The sequence below is a fragment of the Dermacentor albipictus genome, chromosome 2, assembly GCF_038994185.2.
Source record: "Dermacentor albipictus isolate Rhodes 1998 colony chromosome 2, USDA_Dalb.pri_finalv2, whole genome shotgun sequence".
NCBI classification, from domain to species: Eukaryota; Metazoa; Arthropoda; class Arachnida; order Ixodida; family Ixodidae; genus Dermacentor; species Dermacentor albipictus.
The window spans coordinates 166,629,150-166,647,753 of record NC_091822.1 but is presented as its reverse complement, the minus strand read 5'-3'; the positions used below and the strand labels follow the sequence as shown (position 1 = coordinate 166,647,753).

General features: G+C 45.2%; 1 protein-coding gene across 1 annotated transcript in view; it reads right to left on the bottom strand.

The window, feature by feature from the left end:
• The window catches only part of LOC135910689 (DNA repair protein REV1-like), a 30,529-nt gene extending 17,350 nt beyond the window's left edge, over positions 1–13,179 (bottom strand). The window contains exons 1-10 of the mRNA XM_065442732.1: positions 12,944–13,179; positions 12,674–12,812; positions 12,021–12,186; positions 11,387–11,919; positions 9,473–9,731; positions 7,144–7,298; positions 6,181–6,300; positions 3,599–3,819; positions 888–989; positions 43–216 (exon numbers count right to left, since the gene is read on the bottom strand). Coding sequence (XP_065298804.1) covers positions 43–216; positions 888–989; positions 3,599–3,819; positions 6,181–6,300; positions 7,144–7,298; positions 9,473–9,731; positions 11,387–11,919; positions 12,021–12,186; positions 12,674–12,812; positions 12,944–13,006 — 1,932 coding nt within the window. The 5' untranslated portion in view covers positions 13,007–13,179. The remainder of the gene's footprint in view (positions 1–42; positions 217–887; positions 990–3,598; positions 3,820–6,180; positions 6,301–7,143; positions 7,299–9,472; positions 9,732–11,386; positions 11,920–12,020; positions 12,187–12,673; positions 12,813–12,943) is intronic.
• Positions 13,180–18,604: the final 5,425 nt, after the last annotated feature.

Here is an 18,604-nt window from a genome sequence, read left to right as displayed (position 1 = left end):
CCCCATGAACTATTCGTAAACTGCGGTGCGAGAGTTCCTCACCCCTCGGATATCAGAGGCCACTAGGTGCATTTGCATGGCCAGGCTGTAGCACTCCTTGGAGATGATGGCCTTGCTAGCTGTCGCTGACAACAGATGGGAAGACTTAGCCAGATTGTCGCACAAACCGTGACCCATGTACTTGGCCGGGTTCAAGGGGGCATCCTTCTGACGCACCTGAGTGCAGGAATGCACCTCATTACAAAAGAAGCAGGACAGGGCATGAAATCAAGCATATGACACACTTGCTGGCACGTATTTATCGCTGGGACAAATGTGTGATGTGACAAATGGAAAGCAACACACAAACACGGAATGCGCTAGGCTGCGGTAATGGTCCAAACATGTGAAGTTTGACATTGATGAACGATGGCATTGTCCTGGGCTAGTTGTTGTTGCTTTGTAAAAATATGCATAAGGCACAGAAAGAAGACGAAAAGAAAAAAAAAAAACAGAGAAACAACATATTGAACAATGCACTTCGTCCTCCATGTGGTGTCGTTTTCGCTTTTTTAAAATTTTTCACTCAATTCATTTTCTGACTGCACACTGATGCCTAGACAAATGTAGTTCAAGATAAATGTAGTTTACTTATACATTTGTTGTCTTAGACAATAAAGTAGTAGTCGGCACTGCTTGCATTGGTTTAAGTATATACTAGAGAGTTCACAATGTTATATTGATAGGCTTTTCTCACTAATGAAGTAACGATAACACTCTTGCATGTTCCAGCGCACCTAGTGCATCTTGCAGCAGAGTGATAACATGATAACAGTGATAGCTTGGTGAAAGTGAACACCAGTTAAAAGCAAAACAATGCATGCATGGCAATATGTACACAAACTCACCTTGACTTTCAGTGTGATGGTGCGCCCTTGAACACCGGCCTCCATTAGTCTCCTCTCAACTTCGGTAGACAGCTGGCCGATGAACTTTATCATGTCAGTAGGCTGAAAGAGAAAACATCTTGCTATTGCCATGTTGTTCTCATTGCTGATACTACATACAAACAAACAGAAAAAAATTCGTTGTGATGCAGGTTCACTTTTGTTTTGTTTGAAAAGAAAATCCCTCATACTTTATTGAACTTAATAATAAAACATTATGAACAGGTGGGGCTTTTAACACGAGGAAGTTGAAAAAGCAACGATGAACTGCATAATACGTGCTGCAGATGAAAGTTGTACTAGTAGCATCCCAACTGTTATCTACAGGCATGAAAATGTGCACGAACTGCAAAGTACAATATCTTTCTCTGTAAACAAACAACATGATAATGTGTAGCATAGCAAATAATTTTTTTCAAGATTGTCATTAATAATAAAAAAAGAAACTGTGCAGTTGATGTAGACTGACCGTTTTAGCAATGCGTTAATGATTATTCAGGACAGCTGATATCAGGAAGTGCAGGGTAATGAGTGATGAGTTTATCAATTAGGCAAACTAATTTAGTATTTAATTAATAAAGCACAAGTTCAAAAGGATGTTGGAGGGATGTTGTCAGACAACTAATCTAGTTGTGCAAGAATGCGGATGTTCCAGCACTTGAGCGTGGTACCATGGAAGCTGCTACATGCACCATTTTGTCACTGACACCGAAACGTGTCAGGCCCAGCTGTCACTTATCTCGTGCCAAAGATTATTATCAGCTTTGCCGATTCTGGGGTATCATGTGCTGAGACCACCGTCTGATTATGAGGCACGCCGCAGTGGGGGACTCCGCATTGATTTTGACCACCTGAGAATCTTTAACGTGCCCCCAATGCATGGGAGATGCATTTTGCCGCCATGGAAATGCGGCCGCGGCGGCCGAGATTTGACCCTGCGACCTCATGCTTAGCAGTGCGACACCATAGCCGCTAAGCCACCATGGCCGGTGATCAGCTTTGCAATGCGCTTGACTAATTATTTACTATCCTTGCCAGGTGCCAGCTTCACATGTGGTGGTTAATCTGTACGTTTTTTTGAACCAGCCACAGAACAAGTATTACACCTGCATTTGATAAAGGACTATATGATGCCAACATTCAACAGCAGCCACTAGCGGGCATGACAAGCAGCTGTCCTTTGTCCAGCCTGTATTGCAGCAAACTTGAAAATTGGGCATGTGCATTACACATTACATTGCATTACGTTACATTACATAAAAGCAAACAATAATCACACTTTCTAAATTACTAATTTCTAGTAACTTATATACAGCAGACAACTTATGACGTAAGTCACTGGAGTTGCGAATTCCCACATTATAAGCTACCACTCTACAACCAAAACAACTTTTTTTCGAAGGCTGTACAAGTGCAAAACATGCAGACCAAGCAGATGTGTGCGTCCGGGAATCGAAGCGCATGACTGGGTGTGCCCTCACTTTCACTGGCCGTCGACTCTCAATTATATGGCACTGGTTAGGTCTAGCTGGTAGGGTTGTTGGGTGGCATGCCGTCACGGGAAGCTCGGCGTTAGTATATGTTTGTCCCTGCAGATGAATACATGGAGATCTGGTGCAAGATTATGCTCACAGGCTCAACTGACGGCACCGTGCGTGAAGCAGGGATTGTGGGCGCTGAGCCGGCAACCGTCGCAACCACGTACAGCAAGTTTATATGCGCGCATGCTGGTAGGAACGGTGAAAGCTCACGTCTGGATGTTCCAAACTGATGAATTTGCAAAAACACACTTGAAACTGGCAGCGTTGCGGAGTCGAGGTTGCATGCGTGATATCTGCACTTTGTAAAAATGCACATCAAGAAGGGCAAACGCAACACACACTCGTGGCCTCGACCAATTTCTTTCCGCAGTACTGGGGTTGCAAAAACAACAAATTGATTTGACCATCGAAATTTGTTTTTCTGGCCTGCCCGCTAACTCGGATATTATTGTGACCTTGTTGGTGTCCAGAAAAAAATTGGTCGACAAATGTATTTACTTTCCGCACACAAACTGAAGAGCTGAAGAGCGACAATGCGCACACGTTCGGTTATCACTGCATGTCGCTGACAAGCAGCCATAGCAAAGGGCATTTCTGTTGCCTAGGCAACTACCGCAAGCCCACTGAGCCAGCACACTGCTGCGTTTCTTTTTTTTTGTCCTCCGTTCCTTGTTTGCTCGCTGGCTCTGCGTCGCCTTCATCGCTCTCTCCTAAACCAGTGCAACTCTTGGTAAAGCGCACTCACTGCCTTGCTTGCTGCGGGATTTTCCGGCAACTCCTTTATAACCACTATTTCGTCTCACGTGGCTGCACTATAAGCGGTGTGCATATTCATCGAGTTCTACGGTAAGGTAAACGGAAGTACTAGTCTCAGCTGTACCACCGATCATCACTGCCATTAATTACGAGTGACACTTTACTTTTCAATTAGTGCTGAACTTCGAAAATTGCACTCAGTGAATAGAAACTACGCTTGCTCATAGCCACCAGATGAGGTGTCACCCATGGCACCTCGAAGTAGTGCGACGTGTTCTTGGCGAGCACTCCTTGGAGAAATTTGGCAGATTTTGTACCCTGCGTTGATGTGCAAGGTAACCAGCAAATGGGTCAAGAATATGCAGAATGCCTCACCTCCTTGAAGCGAATGCCATAGTTGACCTCTGCCGACACAGACTTGCGCATTCTGTCGAATTGCAGACCCCGATTGTCGACGCCCCTGGCGTAGTTGTACAGGAGGGATGACGTTTTGACGCCAAACTTGGCCTTGAGCGTTTCCAGTGGCAGTGCTTGGAGCTGCTTGCATGTTTCCACACCCATCTCCGACAGCTGAGCCTGCAGCCTGTAACCGACGCCTACAACCAAACCAGCACCCACATCAGATTTCCAGACGGATAAAGTTGGAAAGTGACCAATCTTTATCAATGTGCCGAACAGAAAACTATGCTTATCAATGTTTCGAATCTCTAAATACAAAAGCAAGATGAATCATTGATGACTATACAAGGACCAAAAATATGAACGAGTGAACCTACGGGTGAAAGTGGGCCTTGTAGATAGAGGGCGAACCTATTAAACTTATTTGTTGAATCAAATGAAAGTGTGATGCTTACAATCATGAGGCAACGTCTTGCCTAATGTAAAGGTGACATTTCTTTAAAAGCAACTCTGACATTTAACTCTTGATTAGAAACCAAATTACCTCACACCGACATGCAGGATCACTTCACTGTAGAAATAATTAGTACTCCAGTCAAACGAGGCACCTCCAATCGTGATTGAGCTCGATCAGAACTGATCCCAATTAAAAGTGCTTCAAGTGATCGGGGTAAGACAAGCAGAAACAGCAAGGGAGCTTTCAAAAGTGCATTAGTTTCATGATGTGTTTTATTAAATCTTACACTTTGCTCTTTACAAATAATTTTCGGAACTGTGCATTACTTCAATCCACATGCTAACTTTGCTCCTCTGTTAACACTAACAAATACAACGCTTCCACCTCTTAGTTCTATTTCACAACAATAGAAAATTTAGTCAACCTGTGCCTAAAGCCATGTGTTCATGAAATTTATAAAAACGTTGTTGCACTGAAAGAAAAAATGTTTGGCAGGACGACATAAGGAGAAGATGGTATTTCACTGCACATTATGTTGTGTTTCCTTTTTTTTTTGTTATTGTGCTCATCCTGCACCACGAACATCTAAGATTAAATTACACATTTATTCAAGTTCAATCAATTCAAACTTACATAGAGATGCAAATTAGTTTAAATGACACAACTTTTTAATTAGAAAATACTTGCGAAATTTATTGGCTGCGGCCCTTTTCTATAGGAAACATTTCGTGATCATGGTTGATTATGGTCATGGTCAAAGGCAGCTGCTACAACAATCTTGCGTAATGGATCCTCTGTTAAACCTGCATAGCCTTGGACTCACGCAGGAAGAGTCGTCCGATGAGACAATTTGTCATTTTCATTTTAACTGTGGTTCTTGAAGCTCTGCAATGTCACTGTCCCTATCAATGCTCTCGCTCTAACGTATTGTACTCCAGGCACCATCTTGCACACATTCACATCTTCATCAATATATATTGTAACGTCGTAGTGACGGTGAAGAACGCAGTAGCAAAAACTGCGTATCACAAAACGAACTCTTTGTTAGACAAACTGGTGCCCTGAAAAAACAGGCTATACCCAAAGCACAACGACAGCGGTGAGCACGGTCGTTGATCGTCTGAATATGATCTGCGGGTCAAGCACATCAGCTTTTATACATGAGTCGCTGAATGTTGCAGCATAATCGCTGGTGCCCGCATGTCTTCCAGAAATTACAATACAATTCTCGTCGTGCATACATTCCAATCACACAAAGTTCGGCAAGAACATACACAACAGATAGAATCAATGACAGCATTCCAGCTACTTCCAAAGGCGCATCTCGTGCTGACTGACAACATTAAGTTAGCGGGAGCAATACAGTCCCCTGAAAAAAGGATAAATAAGTCCAAGTGTCAATATGTCACTGCAGCAAGAAGTGTAGGGTGAAGAAGGTGAAGATGCAAAAAGATAGAAAATAAGTATTGTCCAGTAAACTATTAAAGGGAACACTCACTGTCTTCTGCCTTGGATTATCAGCAATAAAAGGGTACTTAACACATTAGGTAAAAATGTATGTTTGGCAGGTCATATCAGTCACATTTTTCTAATAGAGGTTAGGAAATGTTCCAGTTATATTGCTTCTTTTAGTGGTTAGGTGTTCCCTTTAACACCTAACCTGTGGGCTGAGGACCACATTGTACAACGTAATGCAAACACAACCTTCCTATAACCTAAGTATTGCATTTCTTGATGTAATAGTTCACCAACATGCTGACATAGAAATACTGGTCAGGATAGCTGTTATATTCTGTCAACATCACCTGGACTTGGGGACAACCTAAGAATTCAGTACGAGCTACACCCACTAAGCCGCTCTGCCTCTCTACCCTCTGTACCTTTGTGCTCCAAAACAATTCCTAAGAGATGCCAATGTTGAAAGAAGTTTGCCTCCATCGTGACATCACAGAAATGACTAAACATAATTTGCTGGCACATCTACACAGTACTACTCTCAGTTGGACCGCAAGCTCGCCACTGTACGGGCTGTAGGGACGGTCCTTAAGGCGGTCGACTTCAATAGACTACTGGCACGCTGCCTTTCAGAGTGCCTCCTTACCCGGAAGGTCCTTAACGTTGACGTTTTCAAAGAATGTTAGAAGACTGCTGCTGTCCACAAAATGATGCCCATTTGGCTTGGCAAACCGATTGGCGACCCTTGCTGCCAGCATGTTGGGCCCTTGAAAAAAATACATTGAAATTAAGGAAGAAATTGAAGGTGAAAACAAGGACAATGGCAGTGATAGAGGGGGTTCAAAACGTGGTGGCCATGATGTGCATCTGTCTCCTGCAATCACTTTCGGCGCTTTCAGCGTGCAAGAGCATGGCCTTTGACATTAGCTTCCGTTACTGCGAAGAAGCCGTCGCTGAGGGTGCAGTTTAGATACCGAATGTTATGTCCACACCTGCCATAGTGACGTTAAATGGTACATCAATGATAAGCTTTAGAAGCACCTCCTGGGGTACCTGCATGAAGCAAGCCAGCACCCTTTATATTAATTTATCCCATCTGTTAAGTCATGTGGCACTAACTGGCTGTAGCAGCAAACCTGGAAACATTAAAGGAAATTTCTGGGTTGACAAACTTACAATTGGCATTGTTTTCATGCTGCATTGGTTAAATGGGTAGCACAATAATATGACATCAAAGACTCTTAGAGATTATTTGTGATCAGTACACAGAGCTGATTTGCTTAAAAGGTAAGCCCGCAAGTGCTCCAGTTCGCTTGAGTCAGCAACAGCACAGTCAGCAATCCCTGTACCAACACTGCTGCACTAAGTCTACAGAGAGATTGCCTGGATGCCTCAAAATATGACAGAATTGTCAAGGTCTGTTAATTTGGTTTTAACATTTCAAAAAGCATCCATGTATTTTTGAAAATATTTAAATTTTTTTTTGCAGACATTTAATAATTCAATGTAGTTTAGCACATCTCACCTGGGGCTGATTTACCGCAGGTCAACAGTACTGTGAATGTAGAGAGACAAAATTTTGTGCGAGTCATTCAGAAAGTTCACGTACCTAAACCCACTGATGCAGTGCAGAGGGTCTTCTCATTAATCTTTTTTCTCAAAAATTCCGCAAATTCGTTTGGTGAGCAGCTGGCCTGCTGCAGGACATTTGTGACATCGGCAAACATCTCGTCACAGCTAATGGCTTCAATGTCCAGCGTGAAACTGCATGGAAAAGATGTTCATCACGTGAAACAGCTTTTGGAAACGGGAAAAGACAGAGAGCTGGGGCTGCTGCACTAGCCAGTTACGTATTTTGCACAGGAGGCAAGTGAAGAATCCTTGAAATGTTCCTTCAGGTTGTCATATGAATAAACAATGAATTCATGACTGAAAGTGGTGCATGCAAGATGGGAGACACAAAGAAGAAAGACTGCACACCGCTACATATGTGAAAAAGAATAAAGAGCATGATTAGACTACAGTGCATGCAAATGTCATAAAACCTGTCATGTTTGTTCAGTGGATATGGCGTTATCTGGCTGGTGTGCATGAGGTTGCGGGTTTAACTTCCCAGCACTACAGCCGAATTCTAATGGAGGCAGAACGTAAAAAATGCTTGTGTACTTAGATTTATGTGCACATAAAGGACCCAAGGTGGTCAAAATTAATCTGGAGCCCCGCATTACGGTGTCCCTCATAACCCGCTGCGTAGTTTCAGGAGTTCAAACCCCAAAACTTGATTTGATTTGAAATGTCATGGAGGCAGGGAGAAGAATAAATTAATTTAAATAACAGAGGGGGCAGTGATAAACATCAACACATAAATGTAACGAGAGTCCATCTACACAGTGGATGATGATGATGAAGCAACTTCTACTGGGCCCGAAATAAATCGGTGGTGCACGCAGGCACCAGATGGGGTGGTTCCCTAGTTACGGGACCCATATGTTTCCAGCAGCTCCTGGCCCCAGTCCGTCAGTGCGAGCTGAATCGGTAAGGCCCTGCGTACCCTGCGGAATACGATATGCTCTGTCCTTTTTGCAGAAGAGAAAAGGGCACCCTGCCGCACGTCTTGGCAGAGTGCACAGAACTCAAGACCCCCCCTCCTCCCCTTCCCACCAACACCCCCCATCCCCAACCCCTTGAGCGATGGGAGATCTACACAGTGGATAGAATTCTAAAAACAGTCTTCGTAGGATACAGAAGTCATGTGGCTAACCACATTTACTAAAAGGTGTCCTTGTCCTGGCTGACAGGATGTTTGTTGCACCAAGGCAGCAGTGCTGGTCTATCCCGAAGCTCTCTATGATGGCGTGCTAAGCCCATTGTAAGTGTTTGTTGTCAGTGGCGTCGCCACAGAGTGCAGCACTGTTACATCTTTATGTTTTGTACGTAATACCAAAAACACCATCAGAAAGATTCCTTGGTTTGTCTTTAGTGCATGCATCATGCAAGAACATGTGCACGCAATGACATGAAACTTGGCAGTACGTATTTTAGGTGTTGATCTAATTTGAAATATTGTATATCATTTCATTACATTGTGCAGAATAAGTGATAGCATGTAAGGAACACTGTGTGCAAGGTCAGGATGGGTGAAAACAATGGTCAGAAGAACAAGGCCGGGAGCCTGTCCTGACAGAAGCCGCACACCAACGAGATTGCCCTGCAGTGTATGTTAACAGTTAGACATGCTGGTGTTTAATGGTTTGTAAATTCCCGTTAACATCATGAAATTTAGTAATGCAAAGCAACTAAAGATGGCTACAAAAAATGAATGTGTTCATGGAATGTAGCTCTACCTCAAATAGGTTAGCATTAGAACAGTGTTGCCAGCCTTAATAAACAAAGTAAACATTTTAGATGCTCAGTATAAGAACCGTCACGGTTTTGACTGCACCTGGAGTTGTCTGAATGTTTGAAGCTGTTTAAAACACAACCACAAGTGCAGTGGTTGCTGTCTGCAAATGGAAAGAACAAAATGGACTTTTAAGATTTTCTGCAAAAATGAGTGTTCATTCTTTACGCTAAAGCATGATCGCTAGTGATTACTTAACAGACCTTGCTGGCTCAGACTTGGTACAGCATGAATACTGGCATTCCATGCTACAAACTTTCAATTAAGCCTGTGCGCATCAAGCTGCCAGAGGGAGTGCACTTAACTATATATGTATTTGCACTGCAAAATTCCTCAAAACAAAAGTTCTCCTTTCACGCGTACATATTATTAATTCATCTAGTCTTTGTGCAGTAATGTTTGCAGTTCAAGTGTACCTGTATGGTTACGACTTGCCAACTAGCTTCTAGAGCTCAACTACTCAACATAGCCTTACAGAGGCATATAATGGCAAAAACTCGAGCGTGCTGTATCTGAAAGGAACAACTCTCCTGCTTACCTTGCTACGATGTCGTACAAGAGCCTGGAAACTTCGTCGTAGCTTTCAAATTCATATGGTATGGCGACTAGGCCTGGGCACAACTTTCTGGCCTGTCCCAAATACATACGGCTTTTAACACCGACCTTTCGTGCTTCATAGCTGCAGCTTGCTACTTCTGAACAAGACACCAGATCACTACGCTCAGTTTGGGAGTTCAGTGTAGCACAGCTCATGGAAGCGAGAGATGTTTTTCCATGGCACACAGCTACTGGTTTTCCTAGTAAGAGGAAGAAAGAAACAAAGAAAGGAAGTTGGCTTCATGCAAACCACATGACAGATATAACTGCAACTACAATGCACAAGGACGAACACACGTGTAGAGGCACCAATACTCGCTCACCAATATTTTCGCAGGCTACGTGCTCACTCACACTTATGTGAACTCGTGCTTATCAGCACTCACGTTCCCAGTCATGCCAACTCATACTTACCAATACTCACTTGCATTCACTATTACTGGCAACCACTCACACTCATGCCTGAGTCTGCTCCCATTCACTGGCACTCAATCACATGCATACTCGCGTCCACTCACACTTGCCAACAGTCACTCACATTCATAATCACGTCCACTCAAGATAACCATCACTGACTTTCATTTGTACTCCCCTCTGGAGTGCATTTGGGCCTTGAAGGTGCTAGTAAACGAAATGAAAACCAACACTCACTCCTGTTTGTACTCACATCTACTCAAACCCTTTGCTACTCACTAACGCTCCATCTCCCATCTGTGATCTCAATGTGGAGTTCGTATGAGTCAGTGCACTCATGAGCGAGTATGCCAACCTATGGCTAAGATAGATTCGAAAGAACAATGCTCAGATTACCATTTTACAACCTTTGAAAAATTCAATGAAACAGTCAAGAAGACAGTCATGAATGAACATGCACAATATGCATGAACTATTCCAATCACAATGTTTCTGCGCTTGATCATGTAGCTTACTTAATTTTCCATGCCATGGTAGTTGGCAGTGAAAGAAATGTATGGTCTCAGCAGTGCACATAAACTCTAGCAGTGAAAGTTGAGCATTAACTTCTTGTGAATAGCTTTCGTGAAGCAGTTCAGCTACTCTTGCTGTACGCTTGGAGTTTTCAGCTGGCATGAGCGATTCACATGGAGACATGATAAAAGTTCAAATGATGACTCGCCAGTGTGCCGTAACAAGCCTCGGCGCAGGTCCTGAGCAGTGGACAGCCCCGTAGCAAGTAAAATATGCAGAACCGTAACTCAAAAGGTCAGCCTCATTCAGAGCTACACATGGCACAAGTTACAAGGTCAGTTTTCAGTTATGCATGAAAGCCTGTCAATTAAAAAGCATTCGAAATACTTTGGCAAGCCATAAACTCCAATTACAACATCCTGCTTTCACAAATATATAAATCTAGACTGCAGTGGGCTTGCTTTTCCATGACTGCACAAGCTATAAACTGTGTACTCATGTGAATCAAACACCTCAATCTACAAGCTTCACCCTCTCCCACACATCTAAAGGATCACTCATGCAATGCACAAACCCAAGAGAGCTATAACGCTAAAACTGTGGTAAGAGAAGTCTGATGTTTCATCAGCAATCCGCATATTAAGACTTATTCTACAAGCAGAACAGAATGCTGCACATGGCAGCATTTTTTTTTTGCGTACTGCTGCTGCAGTGTCAACACTACGTCTTACCCGACAAGATTAATTTAAGGACGTATAAAATAGTACAAGAGTTTTAAGTGCCGAGCAACATCATTCAGCAAGGAAATATTTGCCTATGTAAGATATCCTGTATGCAGTAGGTATGCTTGGAGTCTAAGAGGAGATATCAATGCAAACAAATAGTTTTTTGCTTTCACGGTTGCAGGATATAGAACATGCAGGCTTACCTTTTAAGTGTGGCCTTGTACGGAGGCCAACAGAAACAAAAAAACAGTCCATGTCAATATGCATGATCACCTTATCTTCACCCACAGGCACTTGCTCTCTCGAGCTTTTTGAAGCCAAATAACATTTCAATTCTTCAATGCCATCAAATGCACCACTGCTAACAGCTCTCTTCTGAGCGACGTAGTCTCTAAGCTTAATGCTTGCCGTCGATATGTGATGCAGTCGTGACCTTCCATAAAACTGTTCGAGGAATCCGGGATCTCCTGCTTTGCGTGGTTCAATGCTGTCCTTCTTTGATTCTTGGTGTACACTGTTCTCGGCATGACATTCTGTGTGCTCATCTTCATCATGACTGTTTTCGGAGGAAAGCCAGCTGTCTTGGTCATTGTTTTGACTTGTGGAATTTTGTGGGCTGGCAGCTGAGGTTGATGGCTTCTCACATCTGACTACACTTAGCTTCTGCTGGCCATTCTTCAAATCAGGAGTGTAAAGAAGGTAGTCTTGAACAGGCAGTAGTTTCCCAGCTTGAACACTAATTGGGTGAAAGGGAAAAGGAAGGCAGTTAAAAAGACTGCCTGAAACAACAAACACGCACAGGATCCATGGCACTTCGTAAACACACATGTTACTAACCTATCGGAGATCCAATTGGGCTTGACGACATAATCTCTCAGGTCTATTAGTTTCGCCGGTGGGAGGTTTGTTGCAATCATGTAGCAATTAGGTTTGCGCTTGTAATAATGCTGGTACGTGCCGCCATGTAGCATCATTATCCTCCTGATTTCTTCTGCAGTAGGATCTGCAATGCAATATTTTTATTGGGGTGCGCAAGTCAACAAAAAACCTGCAGCATTAGTTGAGAAAGTTAATTGCACCACAGCAACTACGTTGCGCTCACGACTGTTGATCAATGGGCGCTTTTCACGCCTAGTTGTTTGTTTAAGCAAGCGTAAGTAGATATCATACGGTGCAGGGCACTTATCGCTCGCTAGTTATGTAGGAAGCGTGCTCCGATCACTACAATTTATAATTTTGCACACGCCCGGGCCACGTCATCCAACCAGTGTCGAGGTTGCCCGAATTTGAGAATGCATGCACAACGGTGAAACAGCAAAAGCGTGCGCAATGCGTCACATCGATACCGTTTACAATACAAAGAGTACTGACCCAGTGCAACATCGCTATCTGTGATGCGATCTATCACGCAGGTAACGGTGTTGCAACTGTGCAAAGCCAACCTTTTTCATTCACGGTATAGACTAAAACTGCAGCTACGGAACACCTACTTGTGTAGCCGTTGACGAACACACTGATCCCTTTGAATATAGGTGATGACTGATTCTCCTGACTGGAGTCGATTTCGTTTTGAGCACTGTTGAGAAACTGGTTCTCCAGCTTCTGTATTTTCGCGTTCATGTAGCCTCCCTGCAAAAAAGATCGGCACCAGATGCTGGTCGCACATCTGAAGATTTCGAAGTCGCAGCAGTTCACGGGGGTCATAAAAGGAATGCTCTAATTAGAGCAGCGTGCAACAAGTAAACAAGTATGCTTCTTACAAATTCCTCGAACCCCGTGGGGCCGAAGCGCTTTCGCCTTGACCGCTTGCCCATAGCTGCCATCACCGGGGGTCATTCATTGATGCGGATTGGTCATTCCTTGCGTTTCGCGCTACGAATGTGCACTGTAGTCGGTGCGTAAGGGCGTCTGCATCTTGGCAATGCTTCAATAACTCACTATATGCGCGCAGATTGCCCCGCATGCCTTTCCGCATCCCTCCAATCCGTTCATTGGTTTTCCACAGGAAACAGGAAGCGGGCGCCAACGTCGCGCCATCTAGACGGTTATTCAGCGCCAAGTTTGAATGCACCTCGAACTTGGCATCGAATGCCTCGAACTAACGAAACTCTCAGATCAGTGCAAGGGTTTTTAAACTCGGAGCAGGTAGCGTGTCCGGCCTGTACAACACCACTACATAACATCACTCCGCACGGGCCGCACTGACGTTTCAGGGGTGAGACGGCAGAGGAGTGTGTTGAGTGTGGGCATTTTAGGAAAGTGTGTCTTGGAAAGCCGTTTACGGACAGGGAAACGCGGCATAGGTTTGAGACCTCTGTCGTGGCGCGACATTTCTCTCTTTTCTTTATTAAAGCGAACAGCTTTATTTGGCTCTTTCACCCGTTTTCGTAGCATGGAGGCTGGCGGTCGAGCTTTCATCGCCAAGTGCGAAGACTCTTGCGCAACCTAGTCGCCCGGCGCGCGTTCGTCGATAACAGTAAATAGATCGGATTAAAAGACATTCGATGCTAACGTAGTTCTCACTAACTTATGACCTTTGGGTTTGACTCTTTCAATGGTAAAATAAATATTTCGCAAAATTTTAATTAAACATCGAGGGCTATTCCGCAGATCGTGAAGAAGGCAATGAGGTCAATCACTGCGAAGGCAGAACTTCGCTCAGTTGAAGACATGCCTTCATTGTGCGTCTAAGCGAGTCTCTCAGGACGTGCTGAGGGCCTGTCGCGCTAGAGCTTGGAGATGGTTGAAGGTTTAGATGCTGTTGTGGAGTGCTCGGGAAGGACTGCTTTCCTCGTCTCCCGTCGCCTTCTCTTGTCGCAGCTGCAGAAGGAGGCTCCAGCACTGGCTACCGATGCACTGCTTAACGGTTCTGTTATCTATGGAGTTACGCAATGAAACGACAAGCTCTACCTAAATGTCCTCACTGCAAGGAATATATATGCCTGCAAACGCATCATTCATTTAATAAATCGAACATCTTTCTATAGTCGGATACAACTTTAGAAAAGAGGGGGCGTTTACTCCTCCGAGGCGGATGCACACGAGCATCCACCAATGGGCGCGCACTCTGGACCGACGTCATGCGCCGGACGGCCGGTGACTTCGCCGCTTCGGTCATCTGGGCGGGGCCTCCCCTTTTTTCTAAAGTTGTATCCGACTATAGAAGCGTTGATCGGCTTACATTGACAATTATCGTCGATATGCAGTTTCCGCAGAGTTTTAGAGCAACGCTTTCTTTGTGTCTTCCTTCCACTATGCGAGTGCTCGATGCTGCACTGTCGTGCCGATAACAACTTGGGTCACTGGGTAAGTGACTCTGTGTATGTGACTCGACACATATGGGTAACTGGACATATGGCACTGGGCGATTGAACGTTCTTGGTCAGCCCTCAGAATACGTATGTGCCAGTGGGCACATGCCCGAAATTTTAAATTAAATTATGGGGTTTTACGTGCCAAAACCACTTTCCGATTATGAGGCACGCCGTAGTGGAGGACTCCGAAAATTTCGACCACCTGGGGTTCTTTAACGTGCACCTAAATCTAAGCACACGGGTGTTTTCGAATTTCGCCCCCATCGAAATGGGGCCGCCGTGGCCGGGATTCGATCCTGCGACCTCGTGCCCATCATCAGTGGCTATGATCAGTGGCTATGATCTGTGGCTATGACCGTGGTGATCAGTGGCTATGGTGCTGTGCTGCTGCAGCAGCACAGCACCATAGCCACTGATCAACCACGGCGGGTCATGCCCGAAACGACAAGCAGAAGACGCAAGAAGGGTCAAGAAATCGGCAACAGAAAATCGAAGTCAGCTATTGGAAAGTGAAGTCGGCATCAACTAAAGGCAGCCGAGTGCAGAGAAAGAAATTAATAAAACGGGACTCGGACGTGCACCGAGCGAGTGGACCAACTTGGACAGAAACATGGGTCCCCTAAATGCGCGGAAAGTTCCCAAAGAGTGCTAATCGCATTAATAAAAGCGCTCAGTCTGCAGGTGCGAGGTGACCCTTCAGAAGCGTAGTTGCGCGCCCAAATTTTAACGGGATTGGTATTGTCGGGATATTTCACGCACTTACCGGTTAGTTTGTGTGTTCTAATCGTTTTCCCGCAACTTCGGTTTCTGGGTAGTCTATGGTTTAATGGGTAGAGCATCGGGATGCTGTGCGGAGGGAGCAGTGTTCAAAACCAACCGTTGGACCGGCTTGGGTCAATAAGTACGTGACACTGGGTATACGCCACATTTTAATAAACTTCCTTGATGGGCCATGGGTACGTCCCGCTATTTATCGACAAAAAAAAAACTCGAAATTTTTCTGGTGCTGGGCGGTACCGAACTCACGTTTACGTTCAGACAGTCTTGTCTCGGTCGCACGCGGACTTCGTGGCGGCGGCGCTAGATGGCGGGGCGTGTCCAGAGAAATTAAGTCCCCCGAATAAAACTAAAGGTAGCGACATTCTTTTATCTTGCCGCCGCAGCTGCTGCGAGGAGCCTGAGAGGGGGCAGGAGAGCGGGTCTGCGTCTTCCAAGTGGATGGGCGCCGTCACGTGGTATTTTTCGCGCCCTCCTCTCTATTTTTTTTCTCTTCTTTTCCGCGTCCCGGCGCACTCACCACCATGACAGTGGGCCGTCGAGACTCTAGGAAATTTCTTCAAAGACGAATAGCCTAACGGCTATTCACCACCTCAGGCCTCCTGATCCGCCTCAAATCCGCTTCTGCTGGGCCACCTCCTATGGTCTATCACCAGTCCACTCCTCCGGTCGAAGCCACTTGTGCTTCCCGGCCGGGCTGCTCCGCTGCTGCCATGGTGACTCTCTACCTTTCTCCCTCCTTCTATCTCCTTCACTCCCATATCCATCCCACTGCTGGCGCTGAGCCGTGCTCCCGCAAGGGTTGCAGAAGATAGTGCCAGCCTTCCCCCTTTCCCCACAAGAACCACTTCACTCTCGAGTTGCTGCGGCGTCATTCGAAAGGGATTTGACACGTTTTGGCTAAGTTTCGCGGCTACTTGCCTCACTGAAGAACTATATTTTTGTTTGTCTTATGCTAAGGGTTGTGCGTTTAAGGCTATACGGAACGTGCCAAAGTGTACGAACAGAGCTCTTTTTCTTCGTTCATGGGATACGGAGGTCAGGCATGGGTAGCTTATGCATGGGTAGACTTTCACGAAGGTTGCTTTCTCGGTTCTCGTTCAGGTATCTTTCTCCTGCTTGCGCTATCGTTAACAAGTGCACGAAGCTATGGAGTGCGTAGCATGTCTGCTGTCATATATCGTGCTAAAAACGTAGCACGCGTTATCATCGTCCCACTGAGAGTGCGTAGCTTTGTCAGCCCATGCTTTTGTTAGGCGCTACAAGCATATCTTGCGACGACAAGCTGTTGGTGACAAGTGCAAATGATTTTGACTATTGTGAGTAGGCTTTCTCCCCTTCGCCGTCTTGGCCGAATAAGGGAAATTGCGAAAAAAAAAAATGGTTGGGGTGGGAGCGGCTAGAAAATGAACAGGTATGTAATAACAATAATATTTGGGGTTTTACGTGCCAAAACCACTTTCTGATTATGAGGCACGCCGTAGTGGAGGACTCCGGAAATTTCGACCACCTGGGGTTCTTTAACGTGCACCTAAATCTAAGCACACGGGTGTTTTCGCATTTCGCACCCATCGAAATGCGGCCGCCTTGGCCGGGATTCGATCTCGCGACCTCGTGCTCAGCAGCCCAGGTATGTAATCGGAAAACGTATTATATATATATATATATATATATATATATATATATATATATATATATATATATATATATATATATATATATATATATATATATATATATAGGGTGCGTTTCCGCACCCTGTGTCTGTATAAATATTCAGGTGTCTTTCAATTATATACCTGTTGATAGCAGTGTTCTGGTTTCTTTTTTTTTCTTCCCTTTTTTTGCGCAGGTTCCAGGAAATCAAGCAATATGATGCAAGTGTTCTCGAAGTGGGGGTTCATCAGTTGTGAGACAGATTGACCAACAGCTGTCCAACAGCTGCCTTAAACATCCGACGGCAGCAATAAACGGCACATTTGCGCAAGAGGGAGAATCGAAGCGCTTAACACTCGCGCTGCAGCGAACGAGGCCAACATTTGTAAGGTGCCTCGCTGCTGGAAACCGTGCCTACGTGTAACTTCCGTCCTTGCGTGCGCTTTGTTTGCAAATGAAGTACGGGTCGTCCACTGGAACGTTCGCGCTTGTGAGCCAGCGGCGCCAGTTTGTCTTAAAGGCGTCTGACCAGTTTCACTGCATGCAGAGATGATTAGCGTCCTGACGAGACGACGAGAATAGTTCGGATGCTCCGCGTTGGTCGCGCGGGTTTCTACACGACGCTCGCGTTATTCAAGCGAATATGTCACGCGCCTTACGTTCGGTCGTCATGGTATACTAAGATGATTAAATGATGAAGCTGCACAAGCTCGATACATCACAGCACTCGATTGGGTACACCCAAGTACACACGTACGCAGTTCGAGCAGAGCAAACACATCCGAGTTGTTGAATCAGCAGCTACATAGTGCTGCGCACAGGAAAAGGCATCGCCTTTCGCGTACACCTTGACGAAACCTTGACTTCATCGCAACCCTTTCAAGCCAGGCAAGTGTCTTTAGATAGCTAAATCAAGAATCTGCAATGCAATAGAAATAACTCGCGAAGCGGCTTCATCTGTGCAAGCCGCGACGGTGTTATTGCACATACACTGTGGATGACACGACACTCAAATAAAGCTCTAGCAGGTAAAGGAACATCGTATACATTAAGCGTGCATTATTGGCGAGACAAAGAGCTCTGATTTTTGTGCTAGCAAAATGCACTAAAAGAAATTTGTCCACGAAACTAGCCTCAAAAGGCTTCTAACTAGAAGCAGGCAACCAACCCGAAGCGGCGAAACAAATGCGCAGTTACTGTGCCGATAAAGCAAAAAAATCATCTGCTTCTGCCAATTTCATAGCATTCAGTCGTCGATCCTAGACCAGCACACACAATAAACAAATCTATAAAATACGCTAAAAATCCACGAGCAAACACCCAACAACAATTTTTAATGTCTCAGCTCGCGTAAATCTACGGGCGAAGCCCGGCGCGCCCCAGAGCGATCGAGCAAACTGCGAGGGCGAGAGACAAGGGAAAGGGCGAGCGGCGAGGAGACCACAAGAAGGAGAGGCCGGGCGAAGAGGAATGCGGCTACTTTTAGTTTTATTGAGGGGAATTAGGAGAAATGAGCGAGAAAGGCGCCCTGCTGCCTTCACGCCTCATGCTTGACGCTTTTCGTCGGTGGCAGTACGGTGCGCCGCGGCATCGCTTCACTCCCAATCGCACTAACGTCGGCAGTCATCCTGCGATGGGTTCTATCGGAATTTTTACCTTCACTCTGTGTTACTA